At 35.3% G+C, this 21,198-nt stretch overlaps 4 protein-coding genes across 6 annotated transcripts; 2 read left to right on the plus strand and 2 right to left on the minus strand.

Moving 5' to 3' along the window:
• The first annotated feature begins 3,321 nt into the window (after positions 1 to 3,321).
• On the plus strand, positions 3,322 to 7,070 carry LOC113505621. 3 transcript variants are annotated; one of them, XR_003401641.1, is made up of 3 exons: positions 3,322 to 4,793; positions 4,969 to 5,048; positions 6,427 to 7,070. XR_003401641.1 is itself a non-coding variant. In XM_026888413.1 (3 exons), exons 1-3 carry the CDS (start codon positions 3,735 to 3,737, stop codon positions 6,799 to 6,801), a joined length of 540 nt encoding a protein of 179 aa, XP_026744214.1. In that variant the 5' UTR covers positions 3,322 to 3,734; the 3' UTR covers positions 6,802 to 7,070. The 3 variants fall into 3 exon arrangements, 1 of the variants encoding a protein (XP_026744214.1); XR_003401642.1 differs by having other exon boundaries at positions 3,322 to 4,356; XM_026888413.1 differs by having other exon boundaries at positions 3,322 to 3,819.
• Positions 7,071 to 8,006: 936 nt separating this feature from the next.
• On the minus strand, positions 8,007 to 9,552 carry LOC113505622. The gene is made up of 2 exons (XM_026888414.1): positions 9,130 to 9,552; positions 8,007 to 8,727 (listed from the first exon to the last, which is right to left on the minus strand). Exons 1-2 carry the CDS (start codon positions 9,410 to 9,412, stop codon positions 8,072 to 8,074), a joined length of 939 nt encoding a protein of 312 aa, XP_026744215.1. The 5' UTR covers positions 9,413 to 9,552; the 3' UTR covers positions 8,007 to 8,071.
• A 6,935-nt stretch (positions 9,553 to 16,487) lies between these two features.
• Positions 16,488 to 18,073, plus strand: LOC113505566 (fibrinogen silencer-binding protein-like). The gene is made up of 4 exons (XM_026888345.1): positions 16,488 to 17,069; positions 17,366 to 17,518; positions 17,604 to 17,729; positions 17,838 to 18,073. The coding sequence occupies exons 1-4, from the start codon at positions 16,670 to 16,672 to the stop codon at positions 18,038 to 18,040; spliced, it is 882 nt and encodes a 293-aa protein (XP_026744146.1). The 5' UTR covers positions 16,488 to 16,669; the 3' UTR covers positions 18,041 to 18,073.
• On the minus strand, positions 18,033 to 20,731 carry LOC113505565 (putative nuclease HARBI1). Its single transcript, XM_026888344.1, has 3 exons — positions 19,188 to 20,731; positions 18,810 to 19,087; positions 18,033 to 18,648 (listed from the first exon to the last, which is right to left on the minus strand). Exons 1-3 carry the CDS (start codon positions 19,394 to 19,396, stop codon positions 18,077 to 18,079), a joined length of 1,059 nt encoding a protein of 352 aa, XP_026744145.1. The 5' UTR covers positions 19,397 to 20,731; the 3' UTR covers positions 18,033 to 18,076.
• Positions 20,732 to 21,198: the final 467 nt, after the last annotated feature.

The following is a 21,198-nucleotide window of genomic DNA, read 5'->3' on the forward strand; positions in this document are numbered from 1 at the left end:
GTGGAAAAATTTAAGGGAGGCCTTTGCCATGTAGTGGGACAGTAATGGCTAAACAAAACAAAAAACTTGTCAAAATTTGTTCATACGTCGGAGGGCTTGCCACTAATTCACCGCCATTCTTCAAATACTATTTTTTTTTATATAAAATATAAATTAAAAAACCGTTACATTCATCCTGAAGTTGTGGGCAGATAAATGTAAATCGCCATTGGTTTTAGATTTAGATTTGCTTTGATATAGATAGGCTGCATATTTTATTAAATTAATTTCACGTTTCGGATACTTATCTTCGATCAGATCGGTCTATAAACACAAAATATTTTTACGCAAGTAAGTAAATGTTATCTTCTATCTTCTTCTAATATATAAAATTCCCGTGTCACGATGTTAGATACCGTACTCCTCCGAAACGGCTAAACCGATTTTATCAAATTTTATATGCGTATTCAGTAGGTCTGAGAATCGACTAACATCTATTTTTCATACCCCTAAGTGTTAAGGGTTGCTCAAACTAAAAAAAATATTTTATTTCTTGGACGATTTTTTTTGTTTTTATTTTTTTTTATAATGTGGCATTAAAAATACATACAACTTGAAATAATTTATTAGGAAAAACAGCATTTGCTGGGTCAGCTAGTAATAAATATATATTTGATTTTGAATTTAAAAACTCACAGACTAAAAGGCACGATATCTCCACAGTCAACTTCATGTCAATTCTTCGTATTCTGTAATCTAAGGATTGTCAAGTGAAATAGCATCCGCTGTACACTCACTGAAGGCTAGCTACACACAAAAAAAGGGATCCCCATTAAAATAACGATAATATAAATAAACGTGACTGGGCGTCGGTTTTAATTGGTGTTAAAGTGTCTACAAGGGCCAACAAAAAAAAAACAAAAATGCCATCAGTGATCAGACAGATTTCCAAAAAATATTGGTTGCGTAATTTTTCTTTTAGTAAGGAAAGAGGTATGGACTCTTTAGACCCATCCTTCGAGAAGGAGTCCAAAGAACTGAGCTAGTCAGGGTCGCGTGGAGCGTAGCGCGCTCTCCCGCCCTAACTAGGCTTCTGGGCGACGGCACGAGGGTTTCTGCCGTCCGATATAGGACCCACAGCGGGGGGCCACATTCGGTGCTATGGATGTGGTCCCAATATGAGGCGAGGAGGCCGACGCTCTTTACACGTCGGCCTCCACACAACACGAGAAAGTGATCCACCGGAACACATTACTGGCCTGCAGAACCCTGCGGTCAGTGTATGATGGATTGCAACGCATTGCAATACGCCGACACCAAAACGCGGATGACGTAGCAAGGCGGTTCAGGTTTAGTCAGTAAAAGTCTGGCGCTAACAATTTCTTTCTTTGAGGGAGTGGGTATGCATTAAGTTTCCCCCGCCTTACAAAAAAAACCAAGGGTCGCGTGCGTGGAGCGTGCGAGCGAGCAATCCCGGGGCTTGGACAGTAGGAGGGGGCATTTTTAGTCGGTGGAGGTCCAACAGTCCACACGCCGTGACCTCGACGTGGATGGAAGATAATGTATCACACTCCAAAACCAAAAAGGAAGAAAGATAGGGCTTCAACCCCTTTAAGTTTGACGTGTCTTATTGTCTGTAGCATCGGTTCCAAACGGATTGAGCTACTTCAATTTATTTTGATAGTAACTGTCGTGAGAATGATTCATTATTAAATGATGTAACGGTTTACTCACGCGTATTTATCGGGGTAATTCAATTTAGTTTCGTCATCATGATCATCGGCCCATATTCGTCCACTGCTGGACATAGGCCTCGTCAATTGTACGCTATCGAGATCTATGTTCGGCTGCTCGCATCCAGCTTCTGTCAGCCATCAATCGACTTTGTTTTACATATATTAAAGGTGAATTATGAGTGAGTTTCATAAAAATCGGTCGTGCCGTTGTGAGGGACGCAACTTTATCCTGACGGAAGATATTTTTCATTTTAGCTTGTTTATTCAGAAGCCGTATTTTTATTTTGAGACTGTGCGACGCCTAACGTTATCGGCATATCGAATTACCTATCTATACCGATTTCCATGTTTCGTCAAGCCAATCGTAACGATTGAATGACGTTTTTTCTTGGTACGAGCTAAGGGAAACTGTCAAACTTTTGCCCATTGTGGAGAAATTTTTGACACGCTCCGACTAAGACCATAGTTAGCCAGTCGGCCTGTAGAAAAGTTATATTCCTCCGTATCTACGATAAAATAAAATAGTTTAGTTTCCATAACTTACGGACAACGCCAACTAGTATGAGTACTAGACGACTGATAGCATATACTTTAGATCTTTTTAAATACAAAGTTTATTGGTAAAAGTATCCAATATTTACATTTTTACACTCTATTACATTAAATACAAAATTAAATTAGTATATTATTTACAAAGCCTCATAAGAACATAAATTTCCCTGCCAAAGTCGAGAAGCCTGCCCAACGTGTCGTAGTTTCGATCCCCGCATAGAACAAGCATTTGTGTGATCCACGAATACTTGTCGTGAGTCTGAGTCTCTTTGCGCATGTGACTTGAATGTTTGTGAAATCCCCCGCGAACAAGGATGTAATTGCTTAATGCGGGATTCGCTTTCTTAGAAAAAATAACAGCCTGCCCTTTAATTCAGCATTACCTAAGACTTGTTTGCTACAACTCCATAAGAAACTAATTTTACGGATTTTATCGCGGTTTAATTTTTGATTTTAGATCCCGACGTTTCGACACCTTTGCAGGTATCATGGTCACGGGCTGAGTCTGCCCGCTAAAATCAATGAAACTAAAATCAAAAATTAAACCGCAATAAAATCCGTAAAAGTAGTTTCATTTCAATGTCTAACATTCCCGTAAACCTAAGAAACCACTATACAACTCCATAAATTGTTCAATCGTTGATTTAGACAGCTCGGTCCGTGCATGGCTGATCATCTATGTCATGACGAGTTCCTTCCGGAAGGCACGGTAAATTGTGGATCCCGGCTGTTATATTTATACATCTCTGACAATCGTTACAGGTAGTTAGAAGCTAGAAAATCTGAAAGCCAGTCTTACTAAGGGGTAACTGGGTTGAGGAGGTCAGAAAGGCAGTCGCTACTTGTAAAACACTGGTACTAAGCTGAATCTGGTTAGGCTAGAAGCCAATCGCAACATAGTTCGGAAAAGTACATTGAGGTCACCACACCAAACCCACTGAGCGCAAAGTGTCGCGGGTTCGATCCCCGCATAGGACAAGCATTTGTGTGATCCACGGATACTTGTTCTGAGTCTGGGTGTCTTGTGCATGTGATTTGCATGTTTGTAAAACCCCCCGCGACACAAGAATTGAATTCTTTAGTGAGGGAGTCGTTTAAAAAAAATAAAGACTAGGACGACAATGATGCATTAATGGTATGATCTCCACAATAATTACCGCGTTTCGATGATTTCGATAGTTCGATGCCCGTAGACGAGTTTAAAAAAAATACTTCATAAAAATGTTAGGCAGGCATTATGCAAGGATTTTTAACCCATTAGGTATTTTTAACTACATAAATATTAATTAAGTAAAGAAATCAAAGTTAAAATCAATTCGATTTGTGTTCTCATTAATAAATCATAACAAAGAAAAAAAATATAATTAGCAAATACAATTATATTCACTTAATTATATTTTTTCGTATATAAATATTGCTGCAGCCGCCATATTTATTAGTAACTGTGGTAAGTGACAAGTGATTATCATGGCAACGGTAACTTGTCTTTTGATCCTCGCGTTCGCAGCAGCTGTTAGCGCTCAGCCATTGTACTGCACGCCGGCCACTGCGGGTAAGAGTTAGTCTTAGAATTCCGTACACAGTGGTTAAAAATTAAACCCTACTAACTATTACTACTTAAAGCTCCCGACTGCCTGTCCGCACGCCTGTATCTCAAGAACCATGATAACTAGATTATAAAAAATATGATGTTTTCGCAGTAGCAGCAAATAATAAATATCATGGTCAAGCCACGGGGGCAGGGACATAAATGTAATGGGTGATTCTTTTTGCCTATTTGTAATAATAGTTATAAATATTATTTCTCTCGTAAATAAATCGTAGATATTTAGCTTGTCGAAAAGGTTATTGTAAAATCTTTCGGATACATCACTATTTAGTAGGTAACGATAACAAACAAACTCATACCTATTCATCGGAATCTACTAGTTTCGACGATCGCCAAACAGTTTGATTCGTGACCCGGTCTCCGGTTGGTTCCGAAACTATGTAGTCTGGCGATAACAATAAACGCGTTCACGAAGTCTCAAGGTTCTTAGAAGACACAGGGTATAATAACTTCGTGGGCAGGAACCCGGTCTTTTTAAAGGTATAAAACACGGGTCCAACATTCAGAGGCCTTGTTGAGAACTTTAATCTAGAATGTAAATATCCACCACTATTCTATAGAACAGGGTAGGCGAACCAATGGCACGCGTGCCATTGATGGCACGCGACACAATATTTTGGGCACGCCGCAGAATTAAGTATTTTAAGACGAACAATTTGATAGTATTTATAATTATTATTTTCCAAATAATCAGAAAGACAAAATTATTGGCACGCGAATAACCCCATTAAACTGTTTTTTAGAAAAAATGGCACGTTGATGCGTAAAGGTTCGCCTACCCTGCTATAGAATATAATAAAGACATTGACGGCCCAACGTATCTACAAGACAAATGTCTGCAGTGCAGGGATAGCCGAGTGGTTGAGGTCGCCACGCCAAACCCACTAAGAGCAACGTGGCGCGGGTTCGATCAACGCGTAGGACAAATATTTGTTTGAAATTTAAATTGTGCATGTGACTTGAGTGTTTTTGGGACGCCCCGCAACACAAGGATTATTTCCTTCGTGCGGGATTCGTTTTTTAAAGAAAAAAATGTGTAGATAAATCTAATTTTAGCTAGTGTTAAGCGTCTTTTACTGTTTTTTTTTTCAGGACTTACACAGGGTCCTCCTATCGAATTGGAAACTGTTAACTTACAGCCTGGCATCGCTGATTGGAACATTAAAATACCGGTAAGTTAAACAGTATTGACATAAAGTAAAATAAAAAAATAATTTATTCAAATCGAGGCCCATGCATCATCGTTTCTTAAGCTTTTGCTGTGAGAGGAGAAACGGGGCATCAAACTCCCTAGCAGCACACTGTCTTTCCATTTACAATACTATTATATAATACAATCCCTACTAATATTATAAATGCGAAAGTAACTCTGTCTGTCTGTCACGCTTTCACGTCTAAACCACTGAACAGATTTCAATGAAATTTGGTACAAAGATAGAGTCGACCTTGAGAAAGAACATAGGATAGTTTTTATCCAGGACTTTTGAAGAGTTCTCTTGGAAACGCGATATAACCGACCTCGACGCGGGCGAAAAGCTAGTAACAAAATAAATGTGTAAGTGCCGAGCCAAAAAACAAATATTTGCGGTCGCGGGTCGGTGTATCTCAATATTTTAAGCTGTTATAACCTAGTGGTAACTGGTACTGCCAAGTCAAAAGTTCTAGATTCGTATAATAGGAACCAAGGTCTTTTCTAATTCATATGCTTTAAGGAGAAAGTCATCATTATATTCCTAGCCTGTTACCAACAATGTTGGGGTCGACTTCCAGTGTAACCTATCAGACTGCCTATCTTGGCCTCAATTCTACTATTTACAATGGCCGATGAATGAATGAAAATTGGCTTAAAATGACATTTTTTATATTTTTTCCTGCAAAATAATTGGAAATTCAGTACGGAGTGGTACACCCAAGGTCAATACAATTAACTTCCAATTATTGTATTGGAAAAATGCTTAAGAGAATAGGAATAATTTCAAATTTAATCCAATTGCCATTCATTCATCAGCCGTTGTAAAATAGCAGAATTGGCCCCTGACCTCTACCCCTTAGTTAGACTGATTCTCAGACGTTCTAGCTTCTGACTACTCGTAGCGACTGTTAATGTGGTAATTTTGGATTCCTGATCTTAGTTTTGATAATATTACTTTGTTTTTATGTTATTGTTGTTTAGGCATTGATTTCTATATTTACTTGACTATGCGAATAGCCGAATGGTGGTGGACACCAAACCCACTACGCGCCAACAAGCATGACTGTGTTTGATCCACGAATGCTTGTCCTGAGTCTGGACGTCATTTTGCATGCACTTGAATGTTTGTGACACACCGTCTCAATGATTAAAAATATTCGTGAGGAAGTGGATTAAAAAAAAAGAATATAATTTCGAAATTGTTTTTTAATCTTGGTCTCATACCATTGTCTACCTGAGGCAGAAGCGGGATAATACCAGCACAAGTATTCTCATTTCTAACCATTACTCAGGCATTTTTTATTAATATTATTTTTGCTTATTCTAATAATTAAATTATAATTTATTTTTTTGTACAGGAAATCCCTCAGTGCCCGAATGGAATACACGGTGCCACTGCTAGAATATGCGACTATGACTCCAGACCTGAGTCGTACTTCGTAGATCTCCACGACAATTTCGTTCACCGTACTGGACAACTCCAAGGCTACGCTTCAGTTAAAATTATTGTATACTGCCACAATTATGGTCCTTATGGGCCACCAGGGTCAGTTTCAGACAACCAGTTCGCCACACCGAACCAATTTGGCTCTACAAACCAGTTTGGATCGCCGAACCAGTTTGGATCGCCGAACCAGTTTGGCTCGTCCAACCAGTTCAGCTTGCCAAACCTTGACCAGTCCCAATCCAGAACCCTTTTTGTTAAACCAGCAAATAACCAGCAACTCTTTTAAAAAGCAATGACACTTTGACGTTCTTTTTTTCCTATTGGCAGTTAACAAATTGCTGTCAGCCTGATGAGCTGACATAAAAGAACTTATTTAAAATGGAGTCAAAATTGATGTTTCGTAACTACTTGATTTTGTTTGATAATAATTAAAACTTTATCTGTCATGTTAGTCTTTTGTATCATTTGTCTATTTATTTTTCAATAAATGTATCTATTTAAAATGAAGTTTCATTTTAATGTCCTTTTTGATACCTAGGTACCTAATCTTCGAAATATAACGTATTAACGTGCACCTATAAATATTCTGGATTCTATATGCACTTCTAAGAAATAATACACATTTAAATAATAATTTTTATTCCAAGAGATAGAATAATATTAAAGTCACTTATATTTTTAGGTTCCATAATAATATTTCCCTGTGATAGTAGCATAATTAAAAATAATTAACAATACAAAATAATCAACATGTTAAAAATCAAACAATAAAATATTTATTACAAATATGTTTGTAGGTTTATAAAAGTAAACCTAAACAAAACGACTTACAGACATAAAGTAGGTATGTAGATATTATCTGCCTTTATTATGTTTTTGGTGAAAAGCGCGGTAAAATTATATTCTTTTCCAAAATTGACAAATCACCACTTTTCATGCCTCTCTTTTTAAATTCCGCATAGTCACCAAGCAAAGGCATTCACACAAATGCCCATCAGTTCTTTACCTTATAAATAGCCTCATTCAACAATCGTTTACTAGCATAATTTTAATCTTACATCTAAAAGGCGGGAATCATCACATTTTTTTAATAACGTTTACACAGCAAATTTACATGGTACCAAGTTTCAAACTCTTTTTCTAAAACTTTAGGCCTTTAACATATTCAGCCAACATTTTACCATAGAAACATTTTATTGAAATTAATAAAAACAAGGCTTCTGATTCTCATTAGTTAATTATTTATGGATGCTTTAAAATAATTTTTAAAGTAAATTTCACTATACTAATAACATCATTAGAACTGTGAAATTTATAGTAAAATAATTAAAAGAAGCCTTTTACAATATTACTAAATCAAATACCACATATAGTTATACAAATATTCACAATTATGAAACATAATTTGATATATTTGTTATAATAATTTGAAAATTGACTTAGTAATAATAAAAATGTCAACATTTAAAAATATTGAAAATCTACCTCCAAGCTTGGTTAAAAATAATCTAGAAAACAAATGGTATAAAATTTAAATAAAAAAAGAACATTTTGAATTATTTGGAATGGAAAACTTCAAACACTGGTCTTCGTACATATAAACTGGGTTGTGGCATGCATGGTGTTTCAACACATGGTCTTTTCGGCTGAGTGAGGACTGAAGGCATATTGTGTCGAACAGGGGTCATAGCTGTATCATCATGTTGAACAATTCCTTTAACTGCAGATACTATATTTTTCTGCAAAGAGTTCTTAATACTATTTTCAACCTCATTTTCTTTAGATTTAGATCTTTTTGAAGACCTTGTTCTTTTACTAGTTTTATGATTGTGTTTTACATCTGGTGTAAAGGAGTTATTTTTTGAGTATGGCGTGTTGAATTCTGCATACATAGAATTTGAAAGTAATGTATCATACTGTTTGATCATTTCATTGTCGGCTAGATTAAAGATGTCAGTGCTTGTCTTCACATCTCTGCTGTCTTGAGACCGTCCTGAGAGTGGGCTAAGGATAGATTCCGAAGTGTTAATTACAGATTCAGTGTTGCCAATGTTTAGTGGTGTGACTAAGACGGTGTCATTGGAAGCAGTGTCTTCGTCAATTACTGGACCTTTCTTCTGGTCTTGATCTGTCTCCTTGGTGGTATTATGAGTCTTCTTAACTGATTTTGATGCAGATTTAGCTGATTTGCATCGGCAGGCAGTTGATTTTTCTGAAATTTTGATCATGTTTCATATTTAAAGAGAAAGATTCATGGAACTTTGTTTTTAGAAAATATTGCACACATGCTAGTAATTGTGTATCAAATGTTCACCTTGCCACAGTCTTAGAAAACATCTGATTGTAAATCTAAGTCCTGATACCAGCATAATTTAATATCTGTGGTGAAAGCGTAACGGAGCGGTACACACGACTGCCGCAAGAATTGAATCCTTGTATCGCAGGGGATTTCACAAACATTCAAGACATCACTTTTCGACACGACTTTTCGGGCCACTCAGAGGCCCAATGACTATTAATTAACGATTAGAAATTTCAAGATCATGATCAACACTCGTTTTGTATAATTTTATAGTTATAAAAGGCTTTTTTTAAGTAAGTGAACTCGACTCACCTTTACTTCGTTCGTCCAATTTTGTTTTTTTACTTTTTTTTAACCGTTGAATGTCGGAATACAAATCTGTTTCAGCAATCAATACATCCATTTGAGCAAGCAATATTTGAGATTGTGCGGCTGCAGCCATAGCTTTGAGCTTTTCCCTCTTCAATTTAGCCGTTATCAAAGAACATTCAAACTCGGCTTTTGACGAATATTCATCTAACTGTTTTAAGGTTTCAGTTAAATGATCGAGCGTATCATCTATTTCTTGTAATCGACGTTTATTTGGTTGAGGCATATTGGACAGAGTTATAAACGAATTGCTTTTAGAAATCAATTTACAAATTATATAACAATCTACAAAAACCTGAAGTGACCTCCAGCTCGAACTTAAAAACTTTTTACCGCCTTCTTCCTTTCTTTATTTCGTCCTGCTGACGGCCATCAAATTAGTACTCTATTACTATAGTCTCTATGGTTTCTAAAATATTTTGTTTTAATCAATAAATTATACAGTATTATGATGACATTTAAAATTATTAATTATATTAATTTATACTGTTTTTGTCAACCAATGAAGAGTCTCCGTAGGAAATACGAGAATACTTTAATTATAACGCATTTCTCTGCTTCTCAAAAGCCATGATAGCGAAGTAATCCGAATCTTTCACTGTTAATTAAAATTCATAATATTTTCCCTTTTTCATTATATTTTAATATTATAATATTTAATATTAAAAATAGTTGCGTCTCATTTATTTTAAAGATTTCTAAAAGATATGGTTAAAACGGTTTTGATAGGACGCGGGACGTGTTGATGATTGTTGCGTAATCTAACGTAATGCGTAGCGTAAATTTACATGACGTATGTTAGTCTGTAGATTTTACGAACTATTATAAAAATATTGATCATGTGCCAATTTATAAAGTAATAACTGTTAAATAAACTACATAATACCTTAGTGTTTAGACTTAAAAAGCATGTAAATACGGCTAGTTTCAACCCAGTTTTTATTTTCACACATTGAGCAATTCATTTTTATGAAGAAAAAAAAGAAGAATTTATAAATAATTAATTATTTATTAAATAGGTACATGCTAAAATCATTAAATGTAATAAAATATCCAACAAAACTGTCTGTCTGTTGGATCTCAAAACATTAGGTATGTAAATAGGCAAAGTATAGGTAGAGTATATTATAATATTAAGGTTATGGAGTAAAAATTAAATATATACATAGAAATATTGTTTTTATTTTTTCCTGACCTTATTTTTATCATTTCTGACATTGCCTGGTAATTAGTTTTATGTATTTGGAACTCGCTTTTCTAATTTTCGGTCTCCATATACATTTTTAACTTTTTTAACAATATATTAGCCAGCCGAAATCCCTCGGGTGTTAAAATTGTTACAGACATTTCAAAAATCAAAAGTCATTTATTAATGTAGCTCAAAAGACTTGTCACCAAGTTAGAAAAAAAGAAATTTTTTGTTACGTCTCTGACAGTTTATGGCCATTCCTCTATTTTTTCCATAGATTCTTTTATTCTTTGATCATCCATTGTTTCGATCAAGCTGCGACCTACATTAGGAATTTTCAGTTAATCGCCATGGACCTCTACACTTTTTTATTTTTGACGAACGGTGTTTGGATACCAGACTCGTTTGATTAATTAGAATGGTAAGTCTACATCAAAATTACATTGATTAGGTACTTCATTATTACAACTCCGAAATCCCGTAATTATGATGCATAATTATTTTGTTGTAAAAAGCATTTGAAATTTTATTTTATATTCAAGATACATCTTCGTTGCATATGAATACTTCGACTAGAATGTTGCTTTTCTAATTAAAGCTTTGTTTTTATTTTTAGAATGAAAGTCGTGACATCGAGAGGCCAGTTTTGTGGATCCAACTGATCGAAAGGTTGATCTGACTACGCATCTACAAGAAATTGAAAAAACTGTAAAAGTCTGACAGCCAGTCTAACCAAGGGGTATTGTGTGTTGCCCAGGTAACTGGGTTGAGGAGGTCAGATAGGCAGTCGCTCCTTGTAAAACACTGGTACTTAGCTGAAACTGGTTGGACTGGTAGCCGACCCCGACATAGTTGGGAAAAGGCTAGGCCGATGATAAGTAGTAAGAAAACTTCTGTGCCTTCGAAAACTCAGTAGGATAACCTGAAGTTTGGCATCTTTGCTAATAGTTCATTAATCAGCTCTCAAAATATTGAAACATTTAACTTGTATTGTTATTAGTATGGAAAAAGAAAGTAAATTGAAGACATGAAGGTCAAACAGTCACAAAATCATCAAATATTCCTATCTAGACAAAAATTACATTTTTTTTCTGCGTTGATTTTTTTAGGGTAACTTTTGGCCAATGTCATAGGAGTCAACATCTATTCCAGTTGTTTATGTAAAGATAATAAAAACCAGTTTTTTAGCATATCAGAGTATGTATTGATTTGATGTACAATCTGGTACCAAGGCACTTGATGTCTTGGCAAGTCACTGACACGGTTATTTGTATTGAGTTGTTAAAAAGTCTTTATTTACGTCAATTACGTTTCTTATTCCAGTGGTTGTTTGGTTCTGCGATACTTATTTATTTGTCATATGACATATGGTATAATATAAATGCTGTTGTATTGGCCTATAGTAAATTATGTAACTAATGAAGACTTTTTTGATCGGTCGATTTTACAGTAATATTTTAATGAGTTGCTTGTCTATAATCGGTACAGGTAATTATTTTGTTTGAGATGGCCAGAAGTCTGATGTTGTGGGTGGTGTTGTACTCATTTTGTCATCAATGTTTTGTAGTTGGTTTAACAACTCTTTCTGAAGGGTAAAGTCCAAGTTCTGACCATGGTGTTGTTAATTTTATATTTATGTTATGTGCTTAAAATAAGAAAGATGATTTATTGTGATATATTATGATGAATGACCAATACTCGGGTGTTTTATGAACTCTTGCATCTTCAGAGTTACAAAAAAAAACGGTTGCGTTGATATTCACCAGTAAAAGCAGTTGCTTCAGATTATTTTGCTGTCAAAAATGGCAAATCTTAGTAAAGTTCGTTTAACCAGTAATGATAAACCATATACAGTCGTGGTCAACTAATTAGGGACATGCAAGATAGTGAAGAACAATAACCTGTTATGTACATACAAATATAAAACCCTATTGATTTCTCAGTAACTATTATTTGCATAATTTGGTCCGATTATTATGCTTTAAATGGCTGTAAATAAAAGAATAAATAAATAGAAAAAAGTATTTAATATCAAAGGTTGAACATGTATTCAATTTTAAGGTATAATTCTGTAGCTGGACATTTAATTAAGGACAGTAAACTATAATGAAAAATAGAGTTAAACAAAACTAATAATCTGCAGTATTATAATATCTTTAACAGCTCCATTTTATTTCGTGTAAAATCAGTACCCAGTAGCAAAACCTTTGTTAGTAATTACCGCTTGACACCGATGTGGCATAGACATTATCAGTTTCTGGCATGTTTCGACAGGAATGTTTGCCGATGCCTCACAAAAAGCTTCATTAAGTTCATCTAAAGTTGTGGTACGATAAGTGGCTACTTTTTTCTTGATTTCGTGCCAAAGGTGCCCGATTGGGTTAAGGTCCGGGCTATTTGCTGGCCAATCTAGCACCGATACTGACTGACTGGTAAGAAACGACTTGACTGAACGGGCGGTATGTTTCGGGTCGTTATCATGCTGAAACGTCCATATAATAGGGAGATGCTCCTCAGCATAGGGAAGCATCGTTTCCTCCAATATTGCCTTGTATTGATGTTGGTCTAAGTTACCCTGAACTTTCCTCACAGGTCCCACTCCACGTCCAGAAAATGAACCCCACATTTTAATGTTTCCACCGCCATGTTTCAACTGCTTTTTTGTGAATCTTGGATTCATTTCCGCTTTTACTGGACGCCGTACGTATTGCCTTCCATCTGAAGAAATCAAATTAACCTTGGTCTCGTCAGAGAATAATACATGTTGCCATGTAGGTCCAATGTCCATATTTACGTGCAAACGCCAAACGAGCATTTCTATGTTCTTTCTTCAACAACGGTACTTTGCGAGCCACTCTTCCGAACAACCCTGCTTCTACCAGACGTCGTCGAACGGTCCTCGCTGAGACACCAGCTCTTTCGTCTGTCCCAAACACTTCGTGTTTAATTAAAATAGAGCCTAGAAACGGATCTTACTTAGCTAACCTGCCTATCATTCTATCTTCTTGCGGAGTTGTTTTTCTCGATCTTTTTGTTCTGGGCACATTTAAATCTGTGTTATTGCGTCTGTCATGTTGCACTGCATTGTATACCATAGTTTTTGAACAATTTAACACTTAGGGTCTCGCGCCTCGATTTGTAACACACAAACTCGCTACCGGGTGCGTTGGACCTAGTATAATAATGTAGTTTATTTCAAAACTGATCAATAAAAGTGAATGTTTACTTTTTAATAAGGGTAATATATGAATAAAACACAGACAATTTTCAATCAAATGCTAATATTTATTGTTTTTTATTAATAAAACATAATAACAAAAATAAATGAATTTTTACCACATTTTTTAGGCAAGATTAAGACTAATTGTTTAAATTTCTATAATTACTTATTATAAACAAAATCTTCTATATTTTCTTAGACTACTATAATGTATTTACTTAGGCGAAATGGCAATTTGAGATCAATGAATACAGAAAAAAACAAAAACAACTTTGAAAAGTAACAAAATTAATTATTTTCTTTTGGCGCAAAGTCACATCTCAAAATTCTTCAGTCTTTTTCTACACTAAATACTAGTTACAGCAACTTGAACAAACGTGCTTCGTGTGTTCTCCACAAATTGGTATATTGCATCTTACACAACAAACTTTGGTTTTCCTGTCTTTTTTCCAGTTACATAGGCCGCAGCGCACTTTTCGTCCAGGTATTGGTAGGGATGGGTTGGATGCCATAGTTGGTTCGACTTCTGGTATTATATTTCGAATACTGTTCTTGATATGCTGTGGAATGTTTGTGATAGAAATTCGTTCATGTAGATGTGGTTGACTCAGGGAAATAGCCAACGTTTTGGTGAAATCTCTTCGTGTGATGTTATCAACAGGCACAGTAGCTTTCTGAATAATATAAGTGTTTAGTCCTCCAATATTCAGTAACCCAAAAAATATACAAAGTGGCCATCTTTGAGTCCGTCTTGACACAGAATATGTGCCAGTCATCTGATCAACTATATCGACTCCACATTTCAAGGAATTGTAGTCGGTTATCATTTCCGGCTTCTGTTTTTCACCGGAATCTACATCTATTTTGGCATCATGATGCATAGTAGATGCTAATATATAATAAAGCTATAATAAATCTGTCATCAATGGAAAACTCATGAACCAATTATCCATGACGACATTTCGATTAGAGCCTTTTATTGGCACCACCAGTCTTTTCACCACATCACTGGGAGAGTTGCTGATCTGATATGGCCCATCTCTTTGTTTACCGGCGTAAATTTCGAGATTCGACGTATAATAAGTATTTGCGTCACATACGGCCAAAATTTTGAGTCCGTACTTGGCTGGTTTGCTGGGAAGATATTGTCGAAATGGACACCGACCACGGAAGGCTAATAGCATTTCATCTATAGTGACATGTTCTCCGTGTTTGTAGTACTTTGAATGTTAGACACAAATTCCTCGAAAATTTCTCGGATTGGCGCCAATTAATCTGTTTCTTTTCTTGCCTGCCTTGTCCTAATTTCATCAAACGTAAGCATCTAAGCAAAAAGTGAAATCTACATCTTGACATGGCTGATATGCAGATATCACATCCTGAACCATCAGTTGCCCACAAGTCCTTTGTATTCAAGTGTGCTCCTCTCAACTTTCCTATATAAAAAAAGAAGTCCCAACAATGCTTTTATTTCGACTATAATTGTAGGTTTACAGTCTCTCTCTCTTTCAAATTTATCTGTAACTTTTTCGGTTATGTAAATATTAGTAAAGTCCACTATTTTCATCAAAATTTGATCTGTGAATAAATGACAAAACATTCCTAATGGTGTAGTCGAGTTCAATGCTTCTAGACAAGGCCCTGGAACTTCACGTATAATATTATGACTTCGAGTTCTTACGTTCCTTGCGGGTTTCTTCGATACTCCATTTGGTAGTTTTATCTTTGCCGATGTAGTAGCCATTTTGTAAAATCGATAATGGAACACAACCTAAATCTGAACGACGAAGATCAGGGGCTGGTCGACGAATGCCTTGCCTTGGCTGTGAGGATAATTCACGCTCAGATCGTATATTCACTTCGCCGTCATCACCTTCTTGTTCGGAAGCTGATTCATGCTCATTTATTTCTAAGTTGTCTTCAGTCTCAGAACAGTCTTCGTTATCTATTTCTTCATTGAGATATTCTTCTACTTCATTAAGTCTTAAGACCCGATTAGAAGCCATTTTCTATGGAATAAAGTGAGAAAAGGTAGGTGATTAAGTAATAACATTCAACAAATATAACTCACGTGTTTAGTCGCTACCGGGTCCTGTGGACCCATACACACCTTACACGTCCGTAGCACTCACACGCAGCGCGCTAACTGACGACTGAAATCGTTATCTGTCACGCTAAACTATTGTTGAAAGGTACTAAGAGCGGCAATGTCGCAACCGTTAAAGTTTTAAAATTATTAAACAAAATACAGAGTACTGGGTTCATTAGATCCACTAGAGATTTCTTAAGTGTTAAATGTTCTGCTATCCTTCGGTATGGCCAACCATGCTCGACAACAAACTTCATGATAATTTTTCGTAGTGTTGGATCGCAACTTTTATTTTTACCCATTTTTATTCAAAATATTTTTCAAAACTTAAAATAAATATCGGGATTGCCGCCAAAACTACCACGAATTAATAAGAGAAGAAGTAAAAAAGTATTGAGATTCGAATTTTGAAAATAGAACGCAATATCTCAGTGTCCCTAATTAAATGGCCAGCCAGCATTATTTGAACAAATAGCACTACGATAATCTATCAGCTATACTGTCAAGAGGTTTAGGGTTTGTTTCACAATCAATATGTAAAGCTTTGAGTAGTTACTTAACGAGTTAACTACTTCGAGGTTAAATCCTTTCGTTAACTTTTTTTGCGTTTTACAATCATCCAATCGGTAAATTAAAGTAAAGAGTAACTAATTAATACTTACTCAAGTGTGTGCTGGCAACCTTAGAGTTTAACGTTTCGTTTCAAGGCGCGCATAATTTAAGTGATTTTTTTAAAGTGTAATAAACACAGAATAATCATTAGAAATATTTTTAGTTTAATTATCAAGTATATTAAGGTGTATTGATGTAAAAAAATAGTACATTGTAATGTAATGTGACTCATTTCACATTTTTGACGATGTTTTTAAAATCAATGTTTCTGTAAGAACGGAACGCAACGAATTGTCAGTGTCAGTTTTAATGGTCAAGGCTAGCTGGGGTTTCATGGTGATTTTCTTTGGAATCGTACCGAAAATTTGTTAAAATGGCTTTAAAACGGGAAAGAGGTAGTAATTTTACGCGCGTAGAAAGTGACACGTTAATTCAACTTGTACTTAAATATAAAAACGTGCTGGAAAACAAAAAAAGCGATGCCGCTACATGGGCGGAAAAAGAACAATGTTGGCAGAAAATAGAAACAAATTTTAACAGTATAAGTAGTGTTCGATTTCGTAGTGCAAAAGCACTAAAAATCAAATACGACGGAATAAAGAGGGATACGAGAAAGAAATCCGCGGCGATCCGGGCAGAAACGTATCGTACGGGAGGCGGTCCAAGTACCGCTCCAGTGTTGACACCGAGCGAAGAAAAAGTAAAGGAGATGATTTTACTTTCAGTGGTTGGAATGGACAGTGTATTTGACTCTGACAAAATAACAGAAACAGGTAAAAATACTTTTTACCCATATCAAACACAAGTAAACTCATACCTATATATAACCAGGGGGGTGATTTTCTAACCCCAACATCTATCTCGATTGCTTTCAATTTGACTGGCATTGCTTGTTGTCTACAGCATGCTTACAAAATTGCTTTAGCAAATGAGCAGTGGTAGTCAAATTGAAAGTGATTGTGATAGATAGTAGGGTTAGAAAATACCCTCTCAGGCTACATTCAACATAGCTTGACTGTTTACCTAACCTACTGATCTTAAAATTGGAAATTACTATTTTTATTTACAGAATCTCCTCAACTGATGACCAACCCAAATATAATTGATGAAAATTCTAGAAATTTCACTGAGTTTCACCAATCTGAACCTGTAGTTGTTGAAACTATTGAAATGCCTGATGAAACGCTTCTGATACATGAAGAACCAATATCAAATGCTTCATGTGAGTGTTTTCTATTTCTATTACCTACCATTATTATTCCTTGTTTCATTATTACATAAATTTAAAAATATTTTTTTGGATTCAGGTGAGAATGAGCAAAAAATAAGAAAGTTGAGCAAAAACAACTCTGATGATGCCGATGTTGAATCTGCCACAAAATGGTCACAATGGAAACCATCATCTTTACGTGCAAAGAAACATCCTGCTTTGTGTGAGTTTTTTGTATTTTTTTTTATATATTGTAGCCAAATATAGGTTGTTTCTATATGTGAGTGGTCGACAGCATGCTCTAAATATATTTATTTACTACTTGTTCCAGGTAAACAGAAACCCAAGAGACCTTTTGAAAGGGTGGCAGAAAGCAAACTGGAAATTGCAGGCATCCAAAAACAAATTCTTGAAGAAGAATTAGAGAATAAACGGAAACAGTGGTTATTTGAAGAAGAAGAACGACAGCACAAACAAACAATGTGGGCCTTAGAGAGGCAATTGTTACAAAATAAAATAGATAAAATTGTGTAAACATTTTATTTCCAATAAATTTTTGTACATAGCTATTCATCGTATTAGTGAAGCAAAATAGTCATTTATTAAGTTGCTGCGTACACTACTATCCTCTGTATTCTGTGTGCTGCTGTGATATTCCTCCCCGTTGTCAGACTCTTCTGGCCAGTTTTCTTCAAATTGTTGATCTCCCATATCAATAGCAATGTTGTGTAATACTGCACATGCCACAATCACAGCCTGAACTCGTGATACATGCAATATTATTTTTTTGGTTAGAACAGGGAACCGATTTTTCCAAACACCAAATGTTCTTTCTACCACATTCCTGGTTCTTATCTGGGATTCATTGTACAGTTGCTCTGCAGGTGTTCTTGGATTTGAGAGGGGCGTTAGAAGATATGAATTGTTTTCGTATCCATTATCACCGAGAACTACACAAGGACCAAATTCTCTGTTCATCAATTGTTGCTTTATAAATGAATTATTGAATATAGTTTGATCATGGGTTGCTCCGGGCCATCTAGCCACAATGTCAATTATTTTCAATTTTGCAGTTACCAGAGCTTGAACATTAAAAGAAAAAAATGACTTTCTGTTTCTAAAATTTTCTGCATTTTCTCCACCTAAAAATAAAAATATATATATTAAATTACATTAATTTGAATCTGTACTTATTTAATATGAACTTTTGGAGTCTGATAGGTATGACCAATACAGAACAGATTTTAATTTGGTAGGTACACAGTAATTTGAACTATTACGAAATACAAAAATTGATTCTTACCTGGAGATTTGATAGGTATGTGTGTACAATCAATAGCGGCTATTACTTTGGGAAATCTTGCGATATCATAAAACTCTTCCTGCAGGTGATTCGTATTTGTAGGAAATTTTATAAATTGTAATCGTAATTGCGCAATCGCATGTGAAACTAACTTAACAATGCGACTAGCAGAAGCCTTGCTTACACCAGTGAAGTCACCTACTACGGTAAGGAAACTTCCTGTTGCATAATATCTCAATGTTAATAAAAGACGATCCATAGGCGTAACTGCATAATTCCTGGAACAAGGACACAATACATTAGACGAGGTAGGTGCATAACACAGGCAAAGCACTGAAGTTACATAGATACCTAGATGTATGATAGATAAAAACTTACCTCGACGTAGGAGCAGTTATTGTGTCCTGTATTAGAGAAAAAACATAAGTCACAGCTACTTTAGAGAGTCGAAATCTCATCTTGAAGTCAGTATCGTCATATTTTTCCATATTATTCGAACGATTTCGAAATATTGGTTCCCTACGCGGTCCCGTCACTCGATCAAAAAATTCATCGAATTCCTCTTCAATAATATCAAAAATATCCATTTTAAAACGAAAACAAATTGATAGGCACTTTAATTAAATGCGGATTTCGAACCGCATTTATTTGAGGTTATAACATTTGTCAAATTTACTTATCCAGTAAACGGCTACTTGGCAGTCCATCCGATGATTAATTTACTGATCAGATAAAGTGGTGATTAACCTTACTGTTGGATTGTGAAACGCAATTAAGTAGTTTACTGAGCAGTTATGTTCGAAGTAGCTTACTTAGAACTTTACTTCGCGATTGTGAAACAGGCCCTTAATGTTTAATAAGTTGTTATTGTTTGTATAATCGGGCACATAAATGACTAATTAACAATTCGGTTTAACCAAAGAGTGTCCCTAATTAGTTGACCACGACTGTATGTGATGTGGGTCGCAAAAAATAACAATAATTTATTATGCTTGTCAACTTCTTTTATTTATTCTGATTTTCATGCAAACAAATCGATTGAATATCGCAAGAATATAACTATATTGACACTTTTCTAGCTTTAGCACTTGCAAACTTTTTTATCAATTCTAAATAATTTAACTTTTAGGCCAGTCAGTTAGGACAGTCTTTCCTGATACAGTAGACCTTAGGTAAGAACTTTGTTCTCCTTTGGCAACAGTTAATAGGATACGAAGTGCTGCACATACATTCGCAAAAACATCTTGCCGATCGTTATTTTTATAAGAACTTTTATTGGCTCTCCTGATTACAGATCTTTTAATAATGGATTTAGATTTCTTCAATAAATTCTTGTCCATTTATGTCACAATTTTCTCCATTGGCTATGGTTATTTGCAAACAGCACAGGCCTTTTCTAACAAGGCATTTTCTGGAATTATTTTTATATCGTACAAAAAAGACCATACAATCGTTGGATTTGACGTAAGCAGAGGCAAAATTCCTCTATCTACCTAACCTAAATATTGACATCTTGTATTTTAGCACGGACATAGGGTCTTACAGACCCATGTAATGATTTGACCATATAAATAACATATTGAGTTTATTTTAATTAAAGATTGGTTTGTAAGTAATAGTATTTGAATATTTTTAAATTATTTATTAGAAAAAGGTACTAATTATTACAAAAATAACGAAAACCGGCACTTTTAAGTCAACATTTTCATTGAGATCACTTATGGTACTAAAAAATATATCGCCCCGTAAATAATCTCCCCTAAATAGCCCCCTAAAATTATAAAAATATTACCTACTCTTATTCTAATTCTGACAGGATCATTTGTCCTATTATTCTTGCCACTCTTTGCTTGGCTTGCATATTGGGTTGTTGGTGCATCATTACAGACATATCGGCTTTTTGCAAGAAGACAAATACTACTTTTTTTTCTTTTGGTTTCCTTCTGGAGCTTCTGCTACATCCATCATCGTGTGCATCCTTATCTAAAACGCGTTTCAACGTCAGGTTCAGTTCTCTTGACAAATTTTTGATCGAGGTTTATCGTCTCTGCAAATGCGCTACATCGAGACTACGCGCTACCGTTTTTATAAAGATTCCTCTATCTATTTCCTTATTGCTTATTGTTGAATAGTACATTAGCATTGACGCCACTCAAATCAAGAATTCATCTGCGTGTTCGACGACTGCTTGAGTAAATGAAACATTTCTTGTCTGTTTCATCGACTCCTCCTTTTGTAGAGTTGTAGTATAGAATCATATCATTCATATCAGGTTTTTTAGAGACATTATCAATCTTATGATTATCATTATGGTGCATAGAAGAAACCAAGCTTTGTTTGGTTTTGGCACATAGGAACACACCGTGTTTTGGCCAATAAATCCGAACAA

The sequence above is a fragment of the Trichoplusia ni genome, chromosome 26, assembly GCF_003590095.1.
Source record: "Trichoplusia ni isolate ovarian cell line Hi5 chromosome 26, tn1, whole genome shotgun sequence".
In the NCBI taxonomy this organism is placed as follows: domain Eukaryota; kingdom Metazoa; phylum Arthropoda; class Insecta; order Lepidoptera; family Noctuidae; genus Trichoplusia; species Trichoplusia ni.